Source organism: Erithacus rubecula, assembly GCF_903797595.1.
Source record: "Erithacus rubecula genome assembly, chromosome: 17".
NCBI classification, from domain to species: domain Eukaryota; kingdom Metazoa; phylum Chordata; class Aves; order Passeriformes; family Muscicapidae; genus Erithacus; species Erithacus rubecula.
The window spans coordinates 3,566,128-3,588,535 of NC_136669.1; the positions used below are offsets into that span (position 1 = coordinate 3,566,128).

Consider the following 22,408-nt stretch of genomic DNA (forward strand, 5'->3'; position numbering starts at 1 on the left):
CATTGACTGAATTATGGCCTTATAACAACTCTTTCCCTGCATTATCCTGCAGTTTCTGTATCTTTGTTAACCTGTGTCCCATCAGAAGGTGCTGGGACCTTCTCCAGATGAGCACACAGGACTTAGTGTGGTGCTCAAGTGCAGACTCATTTTCCAGGAGGAACTGATGAGTCCCCTGAGCTGTGCCCACAAAATCTGCTCCCCTGAAGGTGGTTCTGCCTTAAACTGGTAGAAAGACAAAGACATGAGCTAGGAGCAAAATTTTCCCCTGGTCCTGTGTGGGATCCTCACCTGTGAGCCTGTGGCTGTGGTTGTGTTCAGGATTGCACACTGCAAGCCCAGGGATGTGAGGAAGAAACTGGAGTGAGGGCATCACATTGGCTGAGTTTTAAAACAGAGATTCCCTCCCTCCCCCTGGAGAGCCCATCCACAATTTCTCAAAGAGTGTCAGTCCAGCAGCCTGCAAGTCCATGGGCTCTCTATGTGAGAAAGGGTCTCACCCCATATTCACCACAGAGTGAAGTCCTAGGAAAGGTGTTTTTTCTGGCTCTGGCAGCAGCCTGCTCTACTCCAGCAGAGCTCTGTGTAAACAGCAACAGATTTCCTCCTTTAGTGCCCAACTGGCCTCACACAGGGTTTTTTATGTCCCTCTTACTGCACATTCTAAAGTCTCAGGAGTCCCAGTAGTCACACCATTTGCTCAGAGAAGAATCTGGCAGAACAGGATATTCTGAGAGAGGAGGGTGCAGGCCAAGACCTCATAGCTGTGCAGAAAATCTTGAGATGGACGTGACCATCCATTGCCCTCCTTTCTTTGGCCACTCTACCTGGTTCTCTTCTGCACAGGAAAGTTCCCTGTTGTGAAAAATTCCACTCCAGATAACAAGCCTTGGAGAGCAGGCAGACGTGCCGGCACCTTTTTCATGTCAATCTAGTTAGAGTTTATTGATTCCCCTTGCCTTTGGCTAATGTACTTTTATTAATATTAATAAATAATCATCATTTTTCCATCAGTGTAGCCTGCACCCGGGAGCCTTGGAGAATTCTAGCAAAAGAATTATTAAACTAAAGATTTCTAAAGGGTTGAACAGCCCAGTAATCTGCCAGAATCTGCAACTGGGGAGTAAAATATCCCCACTGGAGAATATGGGATAGAGCATCAAATCAGCTCCTTCCCCCCAGAGCCACCATTTCTACAAGTGGCTTCCTGTTCTTGGTCACTTCTGCTTTGTTGTCATCCCCAGAAGGATGCAGAGGGTGGGGGTGGCTCTTGGAGCTGTCACCTGGGCAGGTGGGCTCCTGCAGGACCCTGCCCTGGCTTGGGACATGACTCAGTACCTGCAGGGCCAGAACTGCTGCCATCTGCTCCTCCTGGCTGGCACCTCCTTGGCACCTCCATCCTCTGCCTGGCCAGCTGCAGAGGCTGATCCTGGCTCCTCCCAAGTTCCAAGGAGTCAGGATCTCTTTCCCAATCTAGGCAGGATTGCCTGCAGGGGATGGTTTCTCACAGAGGATTGCATGCAGCTGTTCATAAACAGAGAGAGTCATCACCAGCTGCTGAGCCAGGCATGGCCCTCCAGACACACAGTTCTCTGGGCAATAAATTGCCAAATAGTGACTGGGGTGGTTTCAGGGGCATTTTGGGATTGGTGGTAGAGGATTTTTGGGACAAAGACAATAAAGACACTGATTTCCTCAAGGAGGTGATTTTACTGGGGTGGTAGGAAAAGCAAAAAGAATCAGAGCTGTCACCTGTAAATAGATTTGTTCCTGTCAGCAATCCTGAATTAGCACATCTTCATGCAACCACCATTGGAGCCTCTCCATGGTCACTTGTCCTCCCTGTCTTGCTTGCCAGGTGCCCCCTGGGCCATGCATTGTTGTGGGCTTTCCCTCCTGTGTCCTGCTTCCTCCATTGCATCACCAGTGGTCCAGCTGAGTCCTGTGACTGGCACAGTGACAGCAGTCCAGCAGGGGTCCTGTCCTTGAGTTCTGACCCTTAAATCACATGGAGAACAGCACACCCATAACACAGATCTTCACTGGAAAACAAACACCTCGTCCCAGTGTTGTGGATGAAATAAGAGCTCTAGATTACCATAATCCATGGCTCAGAATAAAAGAGGGTGTTTTATTTGGCAGGAGAATGGAGTACATCTGGTCTAAGTGGACGTAAACAAGTCAGCAGAGCCCTTTACTCTGTGTAAAGCCACTTCCCCAGAAGGTGTGTTCAGGCAATGACAGCAGAGCTATAAAGGGACCCCAAAATGTTCAAAGCCTCACCTGGCTTTGGCCATGGCCGTGCAGAGTTTCCTGCAGTACGTGGGCTCCAGCTCACTGCTCTGCCTGGCAGCAGGGCTGTTTGCTCTCCTTTACTTTCTCTCCAGCTCCAAGAAGTCAGTTTGCAATTTGCCCCCTGGGCCACGACCTCTTCCTCTGATCGGGAACCTGAACATGGTGGACCTGAAAAAGCCATTCCAGTCACTGACACAGGTAGGGGCTGAGAGAGCAGCCAGGGGCAAATGTGCAATTCCTGCCACAGGAAATGCAGCTGGGGAAATAGAGATGTGCTTGTGTTTCCTTTGTGTGGAGGGCAGCAATGAGATGTGGCACATGGGCAGGCTGGCAGAATGACTTTACCTTCAGAGGTGCACACACAAACACACCTATTACTATATATGAATATGATACACTCCTTTCTTTATACACACTCAAGAGTAGACCACACACCCCTTGCAATCCACTCCAAATTTTTGGTGTTTTGAACCCTTCAGAGGCTGCAGGTAAAAGACTTGAATTGGGCCAGGCTGCTGCCATCAAGAGATGTCTCACTGCCACCAGACCACTAGGAAAGATGAGTGGATGGAAAGGATGAAGCAAGAAAAGATCCCTACAGCAGAGGGAAAGGGGATGTCCTGTGCACACCTTTTTCCAAAATTAATTGTATCTCTGCAATGCAAATCACAACTCTGCCTCCCAGCCCTCCCCATGCACACACTGCCCAGGGGGGTTGAGGACTCGATGCATGGATTTTATATGTCTAGCTAAATAAATTGCTTCTTCTTACACTCTCCATGTATACTTATATTTCTAAAAGAAAGGGAGAAAAAAAAAGACTTAAATATTAAAAATCCAGGGGCAATGTTTGTTTCAGAAAGTGTCTGCAGTGTTCCCATAGGGACCTGGGGACAATTCAGTGGGAATTCAGATTTTATCTGATTGCTGTAGAGACAGTTGAGGTGCTGTGAGGGATCTGTCACTTGCCCTGTGTGTGTGCTGCTTCCTGGACACCATGGTGGGGGAAAGCTGGTCCCCAGAGCACTCCTTCAGCCACTTGAACATCTGCAGTGACAGGGCACTGCAGACACTGCAATGCTCCAGTTAGCCCTGGAAGAAACACGCTGTGTTGCCAAAGAAGAGAATTCCTACAGCAGGCACACAGTGCTCATCTGCCTTGATTGATGGGGCAGAGGATTGTGTAGAGATCAGTTCTGATGGGCTTCTGCTCCTGAGCTCTCCTCTGATCCTGGGTATGTTTGAGGATGTCAGTGTGAAACTGTTTATGAACTATTTCTGGTACTGGGGGATTTTATGGTACAAACATCACATGACAGCACCAGACTAATTTCCTACAATCTACCAAGAAGCTTTATTTGGGCTTTCAGGCCTGCCACATCCAATATTTGTGCTGCTGAGTAAAACCAGAGTGGGTGCCAAGAAGCAGTAATGCAAGGAGATGGCCACAGGAAGGCTGGGAGGCAGCTGTGATTCCCTGCCCCTGGGCTGCCACACTCTGGGAGCTGCCAGGGATGGAACCAGTGCTAATGTTATCTCCCAAGCTGTCAAACCACTGCTTGATGAAAACAAATTCAATTTGTCTGGCATAATAACGGGAGCTGCTTCTAATCTGAAATTCAATTTGTGGAATCTATCTAATGCATGGAAAATGGTAACCCAGGCACACCAGAAACAAGAAGACATTTGGAGTGGATGGCTTGCAGTGTGTTTAAATGAAGCCTAAAATACCAATGAATGATTAGCTTGTCAAAGCCACCTTTCAGGGTAACAGATGATTCATTTTTAATTTGCTATAAAAGCCTAACACTCCTGTGACATTATCTACCAGAACATGCTTCCTAGTAGGATTCAAGTTCCTGGTGGCCAGCAAATAATTCTGTGATGACTGCAACACTACCCACCTTGCCATAATTAGAGACAAGTGCTGTCCTGAAAGAAAGAGTTATTGTCTGGCTTTGTTTTTGCAGTGTTTGTGGCTTCAGCCTCAAAGGTGTGTGCACGCCCGCTTGCCTCAGGTCACCAGCACTACATATATAAATAATAAACAGGTCTGCCTGCTACAGCATTCTCTAAGCAGCTCCCAAGGTGGTATTGCTGGCCTGTTACTGCAGAACACCACAGGAATGCAGTGGCACTTCAGTGGCTGCCCTGATAGGAGCAGTGATAGCAGACACCTTGTTGTGCAAACAGGGCAAGCAGAGATGCTGGCAATCGATAGCTGTTGCTCACTACCTGAATTACAGCAGCACCTGGAGACATCAGGCAGGGTGGGAGGCTCCTTTTGGTCTAGAAACCACCTAGAGTGGCCAGTCCTAGTGTTTGAGTCCAGATCTGGCTTTGAATGAATATATCTATTCCCCTTGACAGCTCTCCAAGATATATGGCAACGTCTTCACGGTGCATTTTGGACCCAGGAAGGTCGTGGTACTGGCTGGATATGAAACCATCAAGGATGCCCTTTTAAATCATGCTGAAGAGTTTGGAGAGAGAGCAGAAATACCCATATTTAGGAAAATGACACAGGGAAATGGTAATTGACCTTTTGCTTGGATAAATTTTGTCTCTGTTCATTATATTTTCACAGCAGAGAGTACTCTCCTCTATTAGACCACTTTCTGTGATCTTAGGAGTTACCAGTGTGTAAGAACATTTATGAACCACAGGTGCCATAAGGATGTTACACCTTTATTTTAGGCATAGCATTCAGCCATGGAGAGATATGGAAAACTATGAGGAGATTTACCTTGTCTACACTGCGAGATTTTGGAATGGGAAAGAGAACCCTTGAGATCCGAATCCTGGAGGAAGTAAATTCCCTTATCAAATATTTTGAATCCTATCATGGTGAGTGTCGAGTCTTTCCTCCAGAAACAGAGAACAGGTCTAGCAGAACAATAAAGATTAAGGAAATTTTAACTCTGAGCAAATGGTATCTCGTGGTTAAAGTTCAGCACACAGTGCAGTAGGTTATTGAACCAAGGCCTTAAAACACTGAAACAGAATTCCCTGCTGAGAATTCTGGGTGGGGAATCAGTTTTCTTTGGGAGCTCAGCACTACATTTCCATAGGAAACCAGACTGAAATGAGAATGGTCATTTTGTCATTTGTTTTCATTGCTTGAAATACAGGGAAACCATTTGATACAAAAATGATCCTCAACAATGCTGTATCCAATGTCATCTGCTCTATACTGTTTGGAGAGAGGTTTGAATATGATGATCCAGTATTTCTAACTTTGCTGAAGCTGATAAATCAAAATACTAAGCTGTTGGGCTCCCCTATGGTTCAGGTAAGAGCTTAATTTTATGTTTTAGCTGTTAGTTTTTTGGAGGCTATCCAATTTCCAGCATTTGTTCTCCCGGCCTCCCACATTTTTCTTCTTTAGAACAAGAACATTATCGGCCAGTCAGCCTGTACAGAACACATCTGTGGTTCTGTATCTGCAGTGCACAGATTCCCAGGCTCCTGTACTTACTCTGTGTAGCTTATTAGTAAAAGAAAAAAAAATCCAACAACCTCAAACTCTTCACAAAAGGAACAGCTTTACTCTATTTGAAGAGCAGAAGCACAATCCCAAACCTGCTCCTTGAATTACAGAAAGAACACCCTATTTCTGCAGGAACCCAGAGCTCCTTAGGCTGCAGAAGGGGTAGAATTACAACCTCAAATGTCAGGGCATAGGACAAGGGACCAGCAGTGTGATTTGAAATACCAGTATGTGTTAAAAAATGCCAATTAAGACCCCTCTTGGTCCACAGTTATACAACTTCTACCCATCCCTTGGATTTCTGTCTGGAGCTTCCAAGACTGTGCTACAAAACATCAGTGAATTGAATGCATTTCTCCAGAAGCTCTTCCAGGAACACCAAGAGGATCTTAATGAAAATGACTTAACAGGCTTCGTTGATGCCTTTCTGGTAAAGCAAAAACAGGTACTTGAGTGTATTTCTGTTCCCTTAGCTCTTAGGACTGGCCATCTGTCAGGGACTGGGAGTGAGTGGAAACAGAAGAACTGCAGTGGCAGAATAAATCAAAGCTCATACTCACACTGAGCTGTGCTGGATTTGCTCATGGAACTGCTGGTTAAAGGGATTTAGGTGTCCAGACATCCTACAAGGCTGAAGTAAGTTCCCACTCAGCACACATAAGGAGGAGCTCATCCCAAACCTTCCTGCAAGAATGGTACAGTGATAAACTGTGCTGCAGTAAATAAATTCCAATTTATTGGAATTATTTCTAATATCTAAACTTGGGGATTACACATATGCTTGGGACCAGACAAATTCCACACATTCCTAATGCTAAAAGACTAAATGTTTAGTTTTCCAGCACATATAAAGTCACAAATGGCTAGAATGCAGATAAAAATGGTGGCAACACAGTCACTTGCTGTTTTACCCACATGTTTTGAAGGAGTCAAAGAAACCACACACTGCATTCAGCAATGGAAACCTGGTGTTTTCAACCCTGGACCTCTTTGCTGCTGGGACTGAGACTACATCCACAACTGTGCGCTGGGGGCTGCTCCTGATGATGAAATACCCAGAAATTCAGAGTAAGGAGGACAAGTCTCTTGTACAATTTATTGTTGCATGCTTAAGGCTTTGCTTGTGGAAGGGAGTGGAGCTCATTCAGTGTTGCCTAGAGTAATTATTCTGAGTGCTCTGAGGGAGATAACAAGCGTTGACTTTTCAAAGGAATTTTATTCAGCTGGATTGCAATAAACCTGCCCAGCCAAGTGGGAGAGGCTAAGGGGCAGCCTACAGTCACAGCAAAGCTCCCCCATCATTATTCACCTGCAGGCTATGGGCTGACGTCACTAAAGGTCTCCTCAGGAGCTGATTCTGATCTGGTTTCTGTTGAAGGTTATGGGGTAACAAAGGTGTGTAATGAGAGTCAGGCATGAGATGGACTGTAGTGACTCCATTCAAGCTGCCTTAGCTCAACAACAAACCTGAAAGAACCTCAGCATGCCCTGATTTACCCACTTCTGCCCTTCCCAGATATTTACAGTTTTCCCTTTTCTTCATCTCTGCTAACCTGGTAGCCATTTCAGTTGCAAGATGAGATTGTTATCAGCTTCTTAATCCTTTCCTCCCTCCAAGGAAAGATTCAGGAAGAAATGAACCGTGTCATCGAACCAGGAGAGCTGCCTAGGTTGGAGGACAGGAAAAAAATGCCTTATACAGAAGCAGTACTACATGAAATACAAAGGTTTGCCAACATTGTCCCCATGGGTGTATCACGATCGACTCCCAGTGATGTGAATTTCCGAGGCTATGTGATTCCTAAGGTGAGCTCTGAGCCTGCACAGATTCCTCACAGCTTTCTTTAAAGCAGATGAAGAAATGCATAAATTACTAAAGACATGGAGATGTATGGTCTAATCTGTGCTGTGACCCTTTGCCTTGGATCCAGGATAATTATTATAAACACACAATAGATTATGGTCTGGTACAGTTGTTTGAATCATGATTAACCAAAGATTTAATTAAATCACACTGGTTTGAATCTTTTATGTCAAATGTGGAACCTCTAACCCAGCACCTTTGTTGAAAGATCTGACTCTGTAAGAAAGGAATGTTTTGTGGTGCAAAAACTAAAACAGCAGTTACTGAGAGCAGGCAGAGCCACAATGGGGCAGAGAAACATTCCCCAGTTCTATTTGTCATTTCTTATTTGCCTCTTCACATTAGGAGAAATAACACAGTCTGGCTCAAGTAAGGAAGTGATCTCCTCTTCCATGAGTTTCTTTGATCCCTTTCAGGGCACTGAGATTATTCCACTGCTGACCTCTGCTCTGAATGACGAGTTACACTGGAAAACCCCAGATCAGTTCAACCCTTCCCATTTCCTGGATGCCAATGGGAACTTCATTAGGAGAGAAGCATTTATTCCATTCTCTGTAGGTAAGAGGGGTGTGGGTTCAAGGCTAATGGCAGTTCCCCCTGCTTTCAGGAAAGTATGAAAGCCAGGGACACAGAACAAAGGGTAAGGGATTTCTGGTCATTTCTCCTGTCCACCATTGCTGTAGGTAACCATCTCTTCTTTGGGAGAAATGGGAGACACAGATTTACTCACAGTCACTGAACAATTTCATATATCTACAGACTTCTGTGTAGTTTGAGACCAAAGCAGTAGCACCTCTTACATACAGGGAGAAGGAAGGGAAAATTTCCTACCTCAGCAGCCTGCTCTTTCACACTGCACCTCCAGTTTAGAAGGTCTCAGACATCAACACTAACAGTTCCAGTGCTGATCACTAACTTCTCCCCTGGTTGTTTTCAGGAAGGAGGGCTTGCCTTGGTGAAGGACTGGCCAAAATGGAGCTGTTCCTCTTCTTTTCGGGATTGCTCCGCAAATTTGTTTTCCATCCCCCTCCAGGAGTGGATAAGTCAGACCTGGATCTCACTGCTGATGTTGGCTTTACCTTGACTCCCATGCCTCACCTGGTTTGTGCTGTGCCCTGTGAATGATCAAACAGCACAGAATTAGAGTAGTGAACACTTCAAGCTTTAAAGCAGATCTAGCTACAGTAGGGAAAAGCTGTCCCTGAGCTTTAGGGGAAGGAAGACACACCAGGCACTCTTATTTTCTCTCATTCATGACATTCTCTCCAACAGCTCTTGCAATGTCTGTATAATTTGGACAGCTCTAAGTTCTGCTCTCAGAAACTCTGATTCATTCCTGGAACAGAACATTGGAGATGCTGTTTTCAGGACAGTTTGAAAGAGTGAAATGCCTTCAAACCTCCTCTATAGATGTAACCCATCAGAGCTTGCCCCTGACAGCCTCTGTGGGGAATTTCTCAGCCCAAAACCCAAGCCCTGTAGCAGAGCTGGTAATGGATAGCCCAGCTGGAGACCAGAGACACTCAAAAGCTCTGGAAATCTCCTCAGGATGGTTGTTCAGCTGAGCCTCAGACTGAGCTTCCATTGTGCCTTATCTTTATTACAGAGTCCCAGACACAAGGGTGTAACATGGGCTGATGCCAAGGCCCAGGCACAGGACAGTTATCAGGAAACATCTAAGTGGTTTGGGAAGTGGGTTCTTTCCAACTCACACCACACTTCATGCTGAACAGCCCATTTATGGTGGGGCCAATTGAGCAGCTTTCCCCTTCTGCTAAGAAAGGCATTCCTACCACTCCCTCACCTCTCCTGGCTTCATGCTGGCTCTGGCACCTGTCCAATCCCTTATTGGACCATCTTAGATCCACAAAGTGGCAGAAAATGGGCAGCCATGGCAAGGGAAGAGTTTGTGAATCAGCATGACTGGAGCTGGGGCTGGGCAGCAGCACTGCCACGCTCTGCCAGAGAGCTGGGACAGGCTCAGCCCTGCTCAGCAGCTGCACTTGTTCTGCAGATCTTCTCTACCCTTCACAGAGAAAAAGGATCCTTCAGGGGATGAATCAGCTCCCACAAGGTTGATTTATTTCTCACTCTCTGCACTGACTGCAGGGTGAACCATCATCCACAGGCTCTTAATTCCAAACTTCAATCTCAATTACCGGGTGTCTTGTGGTGAATAGGGACAGTATTGTCCATTCAACTGAAAATGGGGCAGTTATAGTAAACCTTTACAGCATCAAACTAAAGTCACTGTCATCTAAAGCTGAGCTGTGCTGCAAATGGAAGGAAAGAGAGAGAATATGAAGGGATGACAAAGTACAGCAGCCTCTGGCCAAGACACTGTGTCTACTCACTAGCTGTAGTTCACACACCTAAAAGCAGCACTCTGATAGTGATTCTGCACCTTCTCTGTGCTGGCATTGCCCTTGCTCAGGGGCTGTGGCTCAGCCCCAGCTCCTGGGCTCAGCTCAGGGAGTCCCAGCAAGCTCAAGGAAGCCTCTGCTGCTGCGCTTGCTTGCGTTTGTTTTGCTGTTGCTCTGTTTGCAGTCTAACTGCTGCAAGGCTGACCTTATCACTTACTTAATCATTAAATATTTTGTTCTGTTGCTGTTGATCTATCTGGTGTGACAGTATGAAGTTGATTTCAGGTCAAACTGATAAAACTGGGCTGCACCACCTTCAATACCCCTGCACGAGAGAGGGGAGCACAGGGATCCATGGGCAGCCTGCAGCCAGGACATGAGTGAGCAATGCTCACAGCCATGAACACCTCAAAGGAAATAGCTGGATTTCTAACTCCAGAAAATCACAGCTGCTGTGTGAAGGAGGATATGGCTCTGCAAGGCTCTCTGATGTGGCCCCTCTCAGTGGTTCCTGTCTCTTGCCCTTGCTTACAAGGAGCCCATCACAGTAAAAGCCAGCAGGAGTTATCCAAGGCTGCACTGCTGGTCAAGAATGGGACTGTCAGGGAAGGTGCAGAGATTTTGGGGAATTTAAGTTAAAGGCTGCAGGGCAGGTGTTTGAGTGGCCCAGGCTGGCTGACTGGCAGTGGTGTGGCTGATACCCAAAACCACATCCTCACAGGTACCACAAGCAGTGGCAGAATGCCCTGTGGGCATGAGGGATGGAGGACAAGGGGGCCACCAGCACCCTGAGGGGCCTGGCTGCCCCAGGAATGCACCCAGAGCAGTGTCAGTGCCTGGCAGGTGTTCTGTGCTCACCTCTGTGTGCTCAGGCAGGGCAGCACGTAGCAGCAGCTCCAGAGTGAAACACGTAGCAGACACATTAGTGAGACAGGAATTTCTTGTCATCTCAAGACTTTTACTTACCTTTGTCATTTTAATGCATTGCACTCAGAGCCTGGCTTGAAAAAAAAACCAAAAAAAACCCAACAAACCACAATACACTCCCCCTGGCTTTTCAGAGATAATTTCAGTTTCTTTCTGAAAGGCCTTTTTATGAGTTCAGAGGCTCCCAGGGCAAGGATAAAATACCAGGAGAGCAGCAGCAACACCTAACTTTTGCCCTGCAGGGTGCTGCTGGTTGAAGAAAACCCTGCAGGAACAAACATTTTGCCCAGGCAGGGAGCAAAATGTGCCACTGCAAGTTCTCATCACAGTGCCCACGTCCTGCACCCTGTGCCAGCCACGATCCTTCCTGCCTGTCTTTACAGCCCCTCTGCCTCTCAGCTCGTGGAGCAGGCAGGGCTGAGTCATGCTAGGCATGCTCTGGGGGAAACCATCGCCTCCAGCCCATTTCTTGGAAACTAATAAAAAAATAAATCCCAGAAATGTTGCGACACACTTGCTGCTTCTGCTTCTGGGTGGCTGCTGTGCTGCAACATCTCCACACCACAGGCAGCTCTGGTGAGTGCACAGCAGCCTCCAGGACCCTGCTGATCATGCCCCACTCTGGATCAGATCCACCTCCTTCCTTGCCTTCTCTGCATTTACAAGGTTGAATAATGGTCTTTATATGATCTAACCTTTGGACAAATGTACCTTTAGCCTTGAGCTTCCTCATCATCTAAGATAGCTCTTTCTTCCCTGAATGATTTTATTCCTTTGGCTGGTTATGCCAAACTTCCTCCTGAAAACCACTATTCAACCAGGTAGACCTCAATTATTTTCTAAAGGCTTAAGTCTTTATAAGGGATGCAAGCTCCAGGTTTTAGTATCTTTGGCTTGAAATCATTCCCTTCTCCTGTCTTGTTTCCCTTCTGGAGCCTGCCAGATCAGCTGTCTACATTAACTTCTTCCCTCCATCCCTTAGAAGCTGCTCTTGCAAAATGAAGTCCTCCCAGAAGTTTCAAATCTAATTTTGTCTTTCCATTGCACTCATGAATCCACTCATGATCACTTGATCCAAGCTAATTTTCTGTGGCTAGCTATTACATGTCTTCTACCTCAGACACAAAGTCTGAAATCACAGCCCTCCCAGGCACTTCAGAGCTGACTTTATGAAGAAATTTATGGGCTACAACCCCCCAGGGATAGTTGGGCTTTACCATTATTAACAACCTTTGATCTCCACTTGACATCAAGAGAGACAAAGTCTCCTGTAACAATACTGATTTTTCTCTCTAGTAGCGTGGAGATCTCAAATCCTAGCTAAACCTGAATCTGGAGGTTCTAACAGGATTCCAAGAGCTTTTTTATTTCCCTGTGTCAGCAGAGTGCTTGGAGGGTCATAGTACTGCTAATGAAGGACCTTGAGGTCTCAGGGAGGAGGAGGAGGTTATAGAGGAATGCCAAGCACCTTTTCCCATGTGTATGTTCTTGCACACACATGCATGGGTTTGTAATTTGAAACTCTCTTTACTTCTGGACAGGCTTTGCAAACTGCTTAGACCACATTCTCTGAGGTGTTTAAAGAGGGTGGAGTATGCAGTATTTATTTAGGTACTCTACAAACCTTAATAAGAATTGAGTGCTTGTAGCAATTGCAGAGAGCAAACAGAAAGCCAGCTGGCAGAAACTGAACAGTGCCACTGCATTTTTATTGCTTCTAACCCCAAAAAACAGATTATTACTAAAAAAAATGTCTTTTTTAATTTCATTTTTTTCTGATCCTTCATTAGTTTGTCTGCTGTGTGCAGCAGTATTATTAGCTGTAACCTATTTTTCAACTGGCTATAAAAAGTCAGCTTTTAAATTACCTCCTGGTCCAACTCCTCTTCCGATCATTGGTAACCTGCACTTGGTGGATCTTAGAAGGCAAGATAAATCACTAATGAAGGTAGGACAAAAAACCCTAACCCAGACCCTCATAGATTTTAACGCTGCCTGGGATGTATCAGTGAGAACTTCTTGTCTTTTTAAATTCAAACTGAATTGTAAAGGTGTGAAAATTGCTTTATAGTGTCTTTTTTGGCTTCTTCTAGTCAGTGTCTGTGTTGATGCAATGTAATTTAGGAGCAATCAACCATTTAAAAAAGACCTCTGGGTAATATGGGATTTCTTCATGTAATTGTGATGATGTACACGAAGCCTATAATGCTTGTGGGATTTGAAATATTAATTTGACAGCTTGGACACCCAGAAATCTTTTAAAGCATTAGGATATAACTAACATGAATTAAATTGCTTCCCTCCCCTATGCCCCGGAGATCTGGCAAGAGGAATTCCACAATGCAGTGACCCCAAAACTGCCACAGAGAGAGCCATACCCAGGCACTCCACTGCAAAATCCCTTTCCCTGCTGATGAATGGGATATGCATTAAAGTCTAGATGGCAGTGCAAGGGAGAGATGGGAAAGCTGTGCTAAGGAACAGAATGAATTACCTGGGAGCTCTTCCACTAAGCTGTAATTAAGACAACTTACCCGTGATGGTGGTGACCTGTCCCTGGGTGCAGGATGAGGCTGTTCCTGGGGCACTGGGGTGGTGTTTCCCTGGTTTTTGGGGATGGCTCCCTCGGGTCTGACCCATGCCAGGGTCAGGAGAGAGTGAGCAAACAGGCAGGGGGTGGCAGCCAGGTGTCCAGAGGTGGCTCCTGTGACAGCAGGGCTCAGCAAACACTGTGCTGCTGGGGTTGCTGCTGCTGTGGGGTGAGGCCCCAGCACCTGGAGCTGTTATGGGCAGTGTCAGGGTTGGGGTCAGTTTACCCAGCAGGGCTGGGCAGATGCTGCTGCAGCTTTGCTGTTACCTCCTCGTGCTTCTGTCCCTTGCTGGGCTCTGTGTGGTATTGCCTGTGTTTACCTTTGCTTTGGGATTGTTCCAGGGAGTTATCCCTCCATCTCACTCCACGGAGAGCAAAAATTGGTGTTTGCACTAAGCAGCTGGCACTGACTGGGGTTTATTGGGTGGGCACTGATGGGTGCCTCCTTTGTCCTGTGAGACACTGCTCCTCTGCTCTAGCAGCAGGATGAAGGTGTTCTTTAGTACATCAGGAGCATCACACCAAAGCTTTCCACTGTGACAGCATCATTAGTTGCACTGAACTATCCACTCCTTTTTGGTCTTCCTCCAGTTTACCCACTTGAGCTGCTATTTGAGGTCCAGTCTTTAGATGCTTTTCATTAATTTCCTCCTTAACAGCAAAACCAGATTAGTGCACTGCTGGCGGTAGAGGCTCCTTCATGCCAAGAAACCTGAATTCCATAGAGATGCCAGTGAAGCATCTGTACAAAATACCTCATGTTTGACTGTGATGAGCTCTGGCTCTCAGGTGTCCTTCTGCAGGCAGGGGCTCTGCAGCCATTCCCAGCAGGATGCCAGGATGAAAAACATCCTTTCACACAGCCAGAGGTGCTGTTCTGTACGTGCTCCTTCCCTTCCTGACCATCACAGCTCTCCTCTTTTTTCAGCTTGCAGAAAAATACGGCCCCATCTTCACCCTCCACTTTGGGTTCCAGAAAGTTGTGGTCCTGACCGGGTACGAAGTTGTGCGAGAGGCGCTTGTGAACTACACAGAGGAGTTTGTAGACAGACCATCCATCCCAATATTTGACCAAATTCAGAATGGACACGGTACTAGAGCAAGGAGTGGGGGGGTGGGAGGGACAATGCTGTCTCTTATTGCCCATGGTGATGGTGATGATGATGAGGCACAGCCTAACTGCATCCCTGGAGCCCAGCTTTTAAACATCCCCTTGGGTCCTTCTGAAGACAAGTGACAGCAAACATTTGGCTTTCCTTGCACACAATGAGTTCTGGCTTTCCATCATTTCTGCTGATGCACTTGCAGCCCATCCATATCCAAAAAGCTGAGGGGTGGGAGGAGTGGGATTTGGGAAGGCACTGTGGTAATTGTGGGGTTAATCTCTGTGAGATGTCGCTGTCACCACCGTGTTTATGAACCCTCTGCACGTTTCCAGGAGACTTTGGACTACCTGGCTTGGCTGTTGGGAGCTGTTGGGTTTTTCCCTTTCTCCCACTGCCTTTGTTGTGTCAGTTCCCACACCTTTGCCTCCCCACTAAAGTTCTCAGGCTGAGCAGCCTGAAACAGGTTCAGGCAGAAGCAATAGGCTGAGGCTGGAAATTCATCCCCACCAAAAACCCCACAGTTTTTCCTGTCCCCTGACTATTTCAAAAGACTTTTTGAGTTGTCCATCCTCTGCTTCATGTGAGGCTTTAGCTGGGAGAACCAAAAGGCAGCTTTATATGCCAGTCACAGGCTGAAATTGGGATTAGAATTAGAAATTAAATCACCCAGTGATAATATCAATAAGTAAATTTGTCACTACATAAATAAAAGGAATCGATGAGCAGAAAGGTATTTTTAAGAGCTAATTTACATGTAAAACATCCCTGTGGGAGCCTATCAGTATTGCATCATAAGTCCTTTCACATTTACCTTCTCAGCCCAAGTCTGAAGCTCTTAGAGGTGACCTAAAGATGCAAGTTCTCGGGGACTGTTAAGCAACAATGGTCACAAATTTTCCCATTAAACATTTTTTTCTTCAGAAAATGCCAATTTGTTGACTGTGAAGATGCTCTAAGAGAAGGAACGATCCAGATGAAATTGCATAAATTAAAGAAAAATTTAAAATTGAAGTTTAGAAATTTGCTTTGACATATTCAAATTAAAACTACACTGCTTTAAAACAGAAGAGCAAACATATTTAAAAGCCTCACAACCAGAATGAAGATGTGAAGTGCTGGCATCCAGCTTTTCAACTGACCACAATCTGAGATAGTTTTTGGATTATTGACCTGAATCTTTCTTTACAGCACTCTGACGGGGTGAAATATCCATTCCTTTCTTGGAGGTGCTAGAGATCATCGTGGCATGAGCTCAGAAACCTCCACAAAAATGTCAGTATTTTTGTCACTGCCGAAAATACAGCATGGCTGGGAATCTCCATAAAACAGTTTAGGGTTGAGGAGACTGAATTATCCCATCCCACACAAATAAATTACCTTTATGACTAGAATGGGCTGAAGGGAGAAGCTTCAGAGACACAAGGTGCTTGCGGCCCTAGACTTGCACCCAGCAGGGTCAAAAATACCCCATGACTGACTCAAACCAACAGCTCTACAGCCAACCCACTCTGGTCTAAAGCCACACCTGCCCATCTGGTGCTCAGGAGAGGACTGGGGTGCCTGAGCTGGGAGGGAGCTGCTTTTCCCAAACCACAGGCTCAGTGAGAACGGAGCTGAGAGACACAGGGATGAGTCACACAGAAAGGGGGGGACCTAGAATCCCTAAATCCACATTCAAACAGGCAGCAGGAGCACCTGTGGAGCCGCTCAGCCTGTTAGGATTGGCGTGGGGGGCTGTGAGCTGAGCCAGTTTCTCACGGGCTGCCCAGGTCTGTTCTTCTCCATCGGGGAGCTGTGGAGGAGCACGCGGCGCTTCACCGTGTCCAGCCTGCGCAACCTGGGCATGGGCAAGCACCTGATGGAAGGCAGGGTCTTCGAGGAGCTGCACTTCCTCATCGACAGGATCAAATCCTTCCAAGGTCAGTGGGGATTGTCTGAGCCAGGGCTGCCCAGCCAGGGCTGCTCCCCTACTCACAGCTCTGCCATCCTGCTCCTGCTGCAGGGGAACCGTTCAGCCTGCCCTGCTTCAACTGCGCTCCCATCAACGTCACCTTCGTCTTGCTCTTCGGGGACAGGTTTGACTACAAGGACCCAACGTTTCTCACTCTCTTAAGACTCATAGATGAAGTTATGATTCTTCTGGGATCCCCAAATTTAAATGTAAGTAACCTGTCCCACACATAACCTTGTGAGCGACATTAATTATAGAATTTACTTCAGCAGTTTTCAAATGTTCAGAACAAGCCATCACACCTAAAATGTGACAGTACTCCACATGCCACTTTGGTCACCAAAATCTGCTGCCAGATTCCCCTTGCCTGCTTCCCTTCTGACCCATCCTGCACTTCTGTGTGGAACTAAAATGAGAATTGAACTGTGGTTACTTTAGCTTATGAAAATCTGCCTGGGAAGTCCCTGGGATGCTGAGATATTGCTACTAAAGACAAAACTCAACTGATACATTGGCCCTTAAGAAAAAGCTGTTTCAGCATGTCCCAGTGTGATTCTGTGTGGTATTTCTGCAGGCCTAATGCTTCTCTTTTTAAATTTCTCATTAGTATTTCAATTTCTACCCGTTCCTGGGATTTCTTTTCAAAACCCACAAGATTATGCTCAAGAAAATCGACGATGTGCGTGCCATTTTGAGGCAGTACATGAAGGCAAGCAGGGAGGATATCAATGAGAACAGTGTGAGGAGCTACATCGATGCACTGATATTCAAGCAACAAGAGGTACTGCACTGCTTAGCTCTGCTGGCTGTTTGCAAAGTCTCCTTTGGATTTTCTGCCTAAAAAAGTTGCTGAGTCTCAATTTCATGTCATGTAAATCTATTCAAATCCATGCTGTTACTCCAGTGGTACTTAAATCACATGCCAGGCTCTTACAATTGGTACATTTTCCCATCAAAATTAAGATACAAAAGCTGCTCTCAGTCTGCTCCTGAAATAGAGCACTAATAATGTCAGATCAACTACTTGCTCTCGGTAGAAAATGCATGAATTCACATGAAAGCTGACTCTGCCTTTCTTTCTATGAAAACAAATCAATTAATCATTGATACTGTTGCTCCATCAAGATGAATGATCCCCCTTAAAGTACTTGAATGACAAATTATCAGTACAAGTCCTAACCCTGCCCTGCATCTTTCTTAGCAGAGGCTCAGCAGTTTCACACATCAGTTGATTTCATTCAACACAAAATATTTGGTCTCTGAGCTTTTCCTTCTTTCCAGATGGATCCAGGCTGACCTTAGGCATTAAGTTTTCTGCTCAGCTGTGTGGAGAAGGAGGTAGCACAGCTCTAAAGCCCAGGCAGAAATGACCTGGAAGGTGATTTTGAGCATTGCTGGGGATTCAAACCTGAGGAACTCCTCAGAGTCCCTCAGAGCTAGGATTAGGTGAATCTGCTTCTGTTCAGGGCAGAGCCAGGCGTGTGAGCAGCAGTTGGCTCTGGGTTTCAGCCTGCTTCCAGGGGAGATGGATGTTGAACCAAAACTCCCCTGCAAGCCTTCCATCTGTGGTGCTCCATCTCTGATGGATGCTGTGCATTCAAGATCAGTCTATTTTATCACCCAGTTCACAAGCACAAAACCACAGCCAGCTGTGCTGTAGGTTATGCAGCATTTCCCAAGCTTGCTGGATACTCAGACTGATGGTTTTATGACTTTTCTTACCTCTTGTGTTTTTCAAGGAGAAGAACAAGAAAGACAGCCTTTTCCATGATGACAACTTAATGGCATCCATACTTGACCTGGTCATGGCTGGAACAGAGACCATTGCCACCACGCTCCAGTGGTCCATCCTGCTCATGATGAAATACCCAGAAATTCAAAGTGAGCAGCTTTTACCTCCCCCATCCATGGCAAGGCTGAAATGGGGAAGGAAGAGGCCTGGCCTCAGATCCACAGCAGCTCTTTTGCCTTAAGAGCTGAATGCTAGCTCTCCTCTGTGATGAACTCCTAAAGTAACTAGGTGCTGATCAAAGTCACAATAAAATACTTACTAGGAGAGAGGATGAGTGGAGATCAGACCATGATGCTGAGGAAACAACCCACCCACTTGCCTGAATTAAACAGGGCAGGGAAACCCACACACTGCTGCTTTAAGAATCCTCTCTCCTCAAACTCGGGAAAAATGTGTTTTTTCCTCCCAAACCAAACCAAACCAAACCAAATCCAAGGAGGGAGTTGGCTTCCTTGCTGGGACACATCCCTTTTGCTTGTTCCTTGCAGAAAAGGTTCAGGAGGAGATTGGCAGGACAGTCAAAGCTGGGAGCTGGGCCACGTACGAGGACAGGAAGAAGATGCCCTACACCAACGCGGTGCTGCACGAGGTGCAGAGGTTCATCACCCTCCTGCCTCACGTGCCCCGCTGCACTGCTGTTGACACCCACTTCAGGGGCTACTTCCTCCCCAAGGTAGGTATCTGCTCCCTCCCAGGAGCAAAACTCTCCCCACATTCCCCACTGCAGAGTGGTTCATTTAGAGGAAATTACAGGACAGAGCCCAAACCATCCCCAGAAGAGTTTCTATACCGAGCCCAGGGTGTGTCATAGGACTCAGTCCAGTCCCTTTCATGCTCAGGACTTCCTCACTCCATCAGTAGCCCTGGTTTACCTCCTTGCCATCTGCACAGTGAAGTATCTGCCAGAGAATTTGCAGGATCTTGTCTTCCTCTTGAGGTTTTCACAGCACCATGTGGGATTTAGCTTCAGTCCTAGTGGGAAAATCTCACTGATGTCTCTCTGCTGGATGATGGGACAAAACCCTCATGATCTCCATGTACCCCAGGTACAGGAGCAAATCTCCTGGGACACCAAAGTCTGTGTGAGAAAATGAACCAAACCAGCACTTAGCCATTTTTTGTGCCTTTGTGTACTTTTCTTCCAGGGTATAATTGTAATCCCATCCCTTACCTCAGTGCTGCTGGATAAGACACAATGGGAGACACCACATCAGTTCAACCCAAACCATTTCCTTGATGCTGAAGGCAATTTTGTAAAGAAAGGAGCTTTCCTGCCCTTCTCCACAGGTAACTAAAGGGCTGACCTGCACAGAGCTGGGGCATTTCATTACAATACACACAAATGAGGTCTCCATGTCTAAATACTGCCCTTAACTCAGTCAATAACTGAATGGAATCAATTGTTCTGCATCTGGGCAAGTGGCTGCTCTCAGAGCACAGCTCTGCCACTGCTAAATATAGCACAAAGAAGGGTGGTAAAGAAGAAACACACTCTTACCTGGTAGGTGAGGATAAATTCTGCAGGAAAAGTGTGTTTTAAACTATTCCACTTTGGAAGGAGGTGGGATTCTTCTATCAGGCTGCTTTCCAAAAGAAAGGGTTAAAATGCTGAGAGGGTTGGAAGAGCTGAGGAGAGGGCACACCATAAATGTGTAACAACCCTGAGACAGGCAGGAACCTTTAGCAACACAAGCCCCTCTACTCCAAAATGCTTCAGGGCATTTCAGGGTTTCCCTGCTGCTCCCATTGCAGCATCCCAGATGCTGTGTCCCTGGCAGACATTCCAGCTGGCTTTTTCCAGGAGCAAACACTCTGCTCTCACCCACAGGGCGGAGGAACTGCATTGGGGAGAGCCTGGCCAAGATGGAGCTGTTTGTGTTCTTTGTGGGGCTGCTCCAAACATTCACCTTCCGACCCCAGCCGGGCGTCTCAGAGTCTGACTTGGACCTCACTGTCCCCCAAACCACTTTCACATTAAGGCCTCAGCCTCAGGCAACCTGTGCTGTCCTGAGGGAATAACCATGGCCTTGTCCAGAGCTTTGGGGTCCAAGACCCCAAGTTTGCTCAAACTCGCCATCCCCCCATCCTGCCACCCACCACATCCCCTCCCACTGTCTCGGGCACTCACTCCCCTCCCTGCTCCATCCCCCGGGGCTGCTCTTTGCCCCTGTGCTGTGGGGAGATGCACACACAGCCCATGGTGCTGACAGTCACACACCCTGCTCAAGGCAGTGCACGGAGCTGCTGCAGGACCAGCTGCTGCTCTGCTGGAGGGGATGCAGCCCACGGGCAGCAGGGACAGCACCCAGGCTCCAGGCTTCACCATGCCACAGGAATCTGCCCAGAATCCTGAGGAAAACAGACCAGGCTCTGCTGGAAGCCACAGACACAAGCTTGAGCCATCCACAGATACATCCTGAACTTTTCCACAGCTCGCAGCAAAATCCTACCAGGATTTCACCCACCAGGCAGCCGAGCCGAACACCAGGAGTGAAAAAACTGATTGCTTCATGTGATTTGAGGACTAAGTCATTTCACCTTGGAGCAGTGCCCTGGAAGATGCCCCAGAGTCTGCAAACCTGCTCAGATAAATGCTGCAACCCAGCTCAACCCTGCTCCCCAGTCAGAGCAAAACAGGAGCTGCATGTCTGAGTCTGCAATTTAAATCATGGGGCCACATGAGATTTGCACCAGCATCCGGTCATAAAGGGCTAATGACACAGAAAAATAAACTACACCCACTGCTGGTTTTACACATCTCTGTCCTTCCTGACCTTGTTAAATAGCAGCAAAGACTGTTCCATCTCTTCAGATATCCTGGTTAATGTTAAGAGACTACACCAGCAGTCATTCTGGTGTTTGGGATGGTCTGGCCTTTGGAGCCAGCTGTGAATTGCCCTGCAAATGCAGTCAGATTTCACAGTGCTGGCTTTGCACACACACACACACACACACACACAGAATGGGGATCAGGCATTAAATGAGGGGTGGTTTTGGTTGGCTTCCTTCCCTCTGCAGCTCAGCCTGGCTGTCTCCATCTGCAGCACTCTCACATGCCATCATATTCCACAATATTCCTCATTCCAGCTGACATATAGCTGAGGCAATTTTCCATCCATTTATCTGCCTGTGACTTCCCACTCCTTCACATGCATTTTTTTACCATGTACTTTATCATTTTGTTTGTTTCCCCTCCATGGGAACCCAATAAAGTTTTAATTCCATGTCCTCGTTACATTTCCTATGCCTGGCACCCAACTTGGCAGCACACAGAAATGCAAACACCATGAAAGGCTGGTCCTGAGCCCAGAATGAACACAGATATAATGTTAGCTGTATCTCATGGGTGTGCATATGCTCATCCTAGTAAACACCAGCTCAGCAGCAGACCCTCCATGCCTGCAGGGTGGTTTCACAGGGCAAATTCCTCAGCTATGGGCTGTGACACAGCCTCAGTTCTTCACTTCTCTGCCTCTTGCTTGCAGAGGCTGAATTAAAGATTGCTACCACAGCATCTCTGATGCTGGCTTTGGATGGGAAGGCAAGGAGAGACAGGTAAAGCAACTGGGGAGCAAACCACATGTTAACTCAGTGAAGGAAGTCTTGGTCTTGCTGAAATTTAAAAAAAATAAAAGACTTTTGCCTTTGGCTTCAGAAAGTCCAGGACTACTCCTGTTTTAACACCCCCAAAAACAGTGTGAACTCAAAAGTTAGATAAGGCAGCAGTGTAGAGCTCTAGGGAACAGCACTGAGCTGGGCTCACCTCTGGAACCTGCCCTGGCCATGGGCTCTCGGGTTCTGGGCTTTGAAGCAGGGAGAGTGATCCCTTCTTCCACAGCACAGCAGCCTTCAGAGCTGCAAGCATCCAAGGAAAACAGGTTCCTTTGATTGCTTTGAAAAATGCATCCTACTTGTGCCTGTGTCAGCAGATGGATAGAAGTGATCCCTCCCAGCACACTGAATTACACAGCTGAATGTATCTCCACAAAATAAAGTGCCTGTCTCCCATTTATTTGCTCAGCCAAGCGAT

At 46.8% G+C, this 22,408-nt stretch overlaps 1 protein-coding gene across 1 annotated transcript; it reads left to right on the forward strand.

The window, feature by feature from the left end:
- Nucleotides 1–1,550: 1,550 nt before the first annotated feature.
- CYP2W1 (cytochrome P450 family 2 subfamily W member 1) lies at nucleotides 1,551–20,747 on the forward strand. Its single transcript, XM_079320888.1, has 18 exons — nucleotides 1,551–2,493; nucleotides 4,666–4,828; nucleotides 4,993–5,142; nucleotides 5,427–5,587; nucleotides 6,057–6,230; nucleotides 6,712–6,853; nucleotides 7,404–7,591; nucleotides 8,066–8,207; nucleotides 8,587–8,772; nucleotides 12,589–12,887; nucleotides 14,458–14,620; nucleotides 16,405–16,554; nucleotides 16,638–16,795; nucleotides 17,194–17,367; nucleotides 18,326–18,467; nucleotides 18,867–19,051; nucleotides 19,524–19,665; nucleotides 20,207–20,747. The coding sequence occupies exons 1-18, from the start codon at nucleotides 2,296–2,298 to the stop codon at nucleotides 20,395–20,397; spliced, it is 3,108 nt and encodes a 1,035-aa protein (XP_079177014.1). The 5' UTR covers nucleotides 1,551–2,295; the 3' UTR covers nucleotides 20,398–20,747.
- Nucleotides 20,748–22,408: the final 1,661 nt, after the last annotated feature.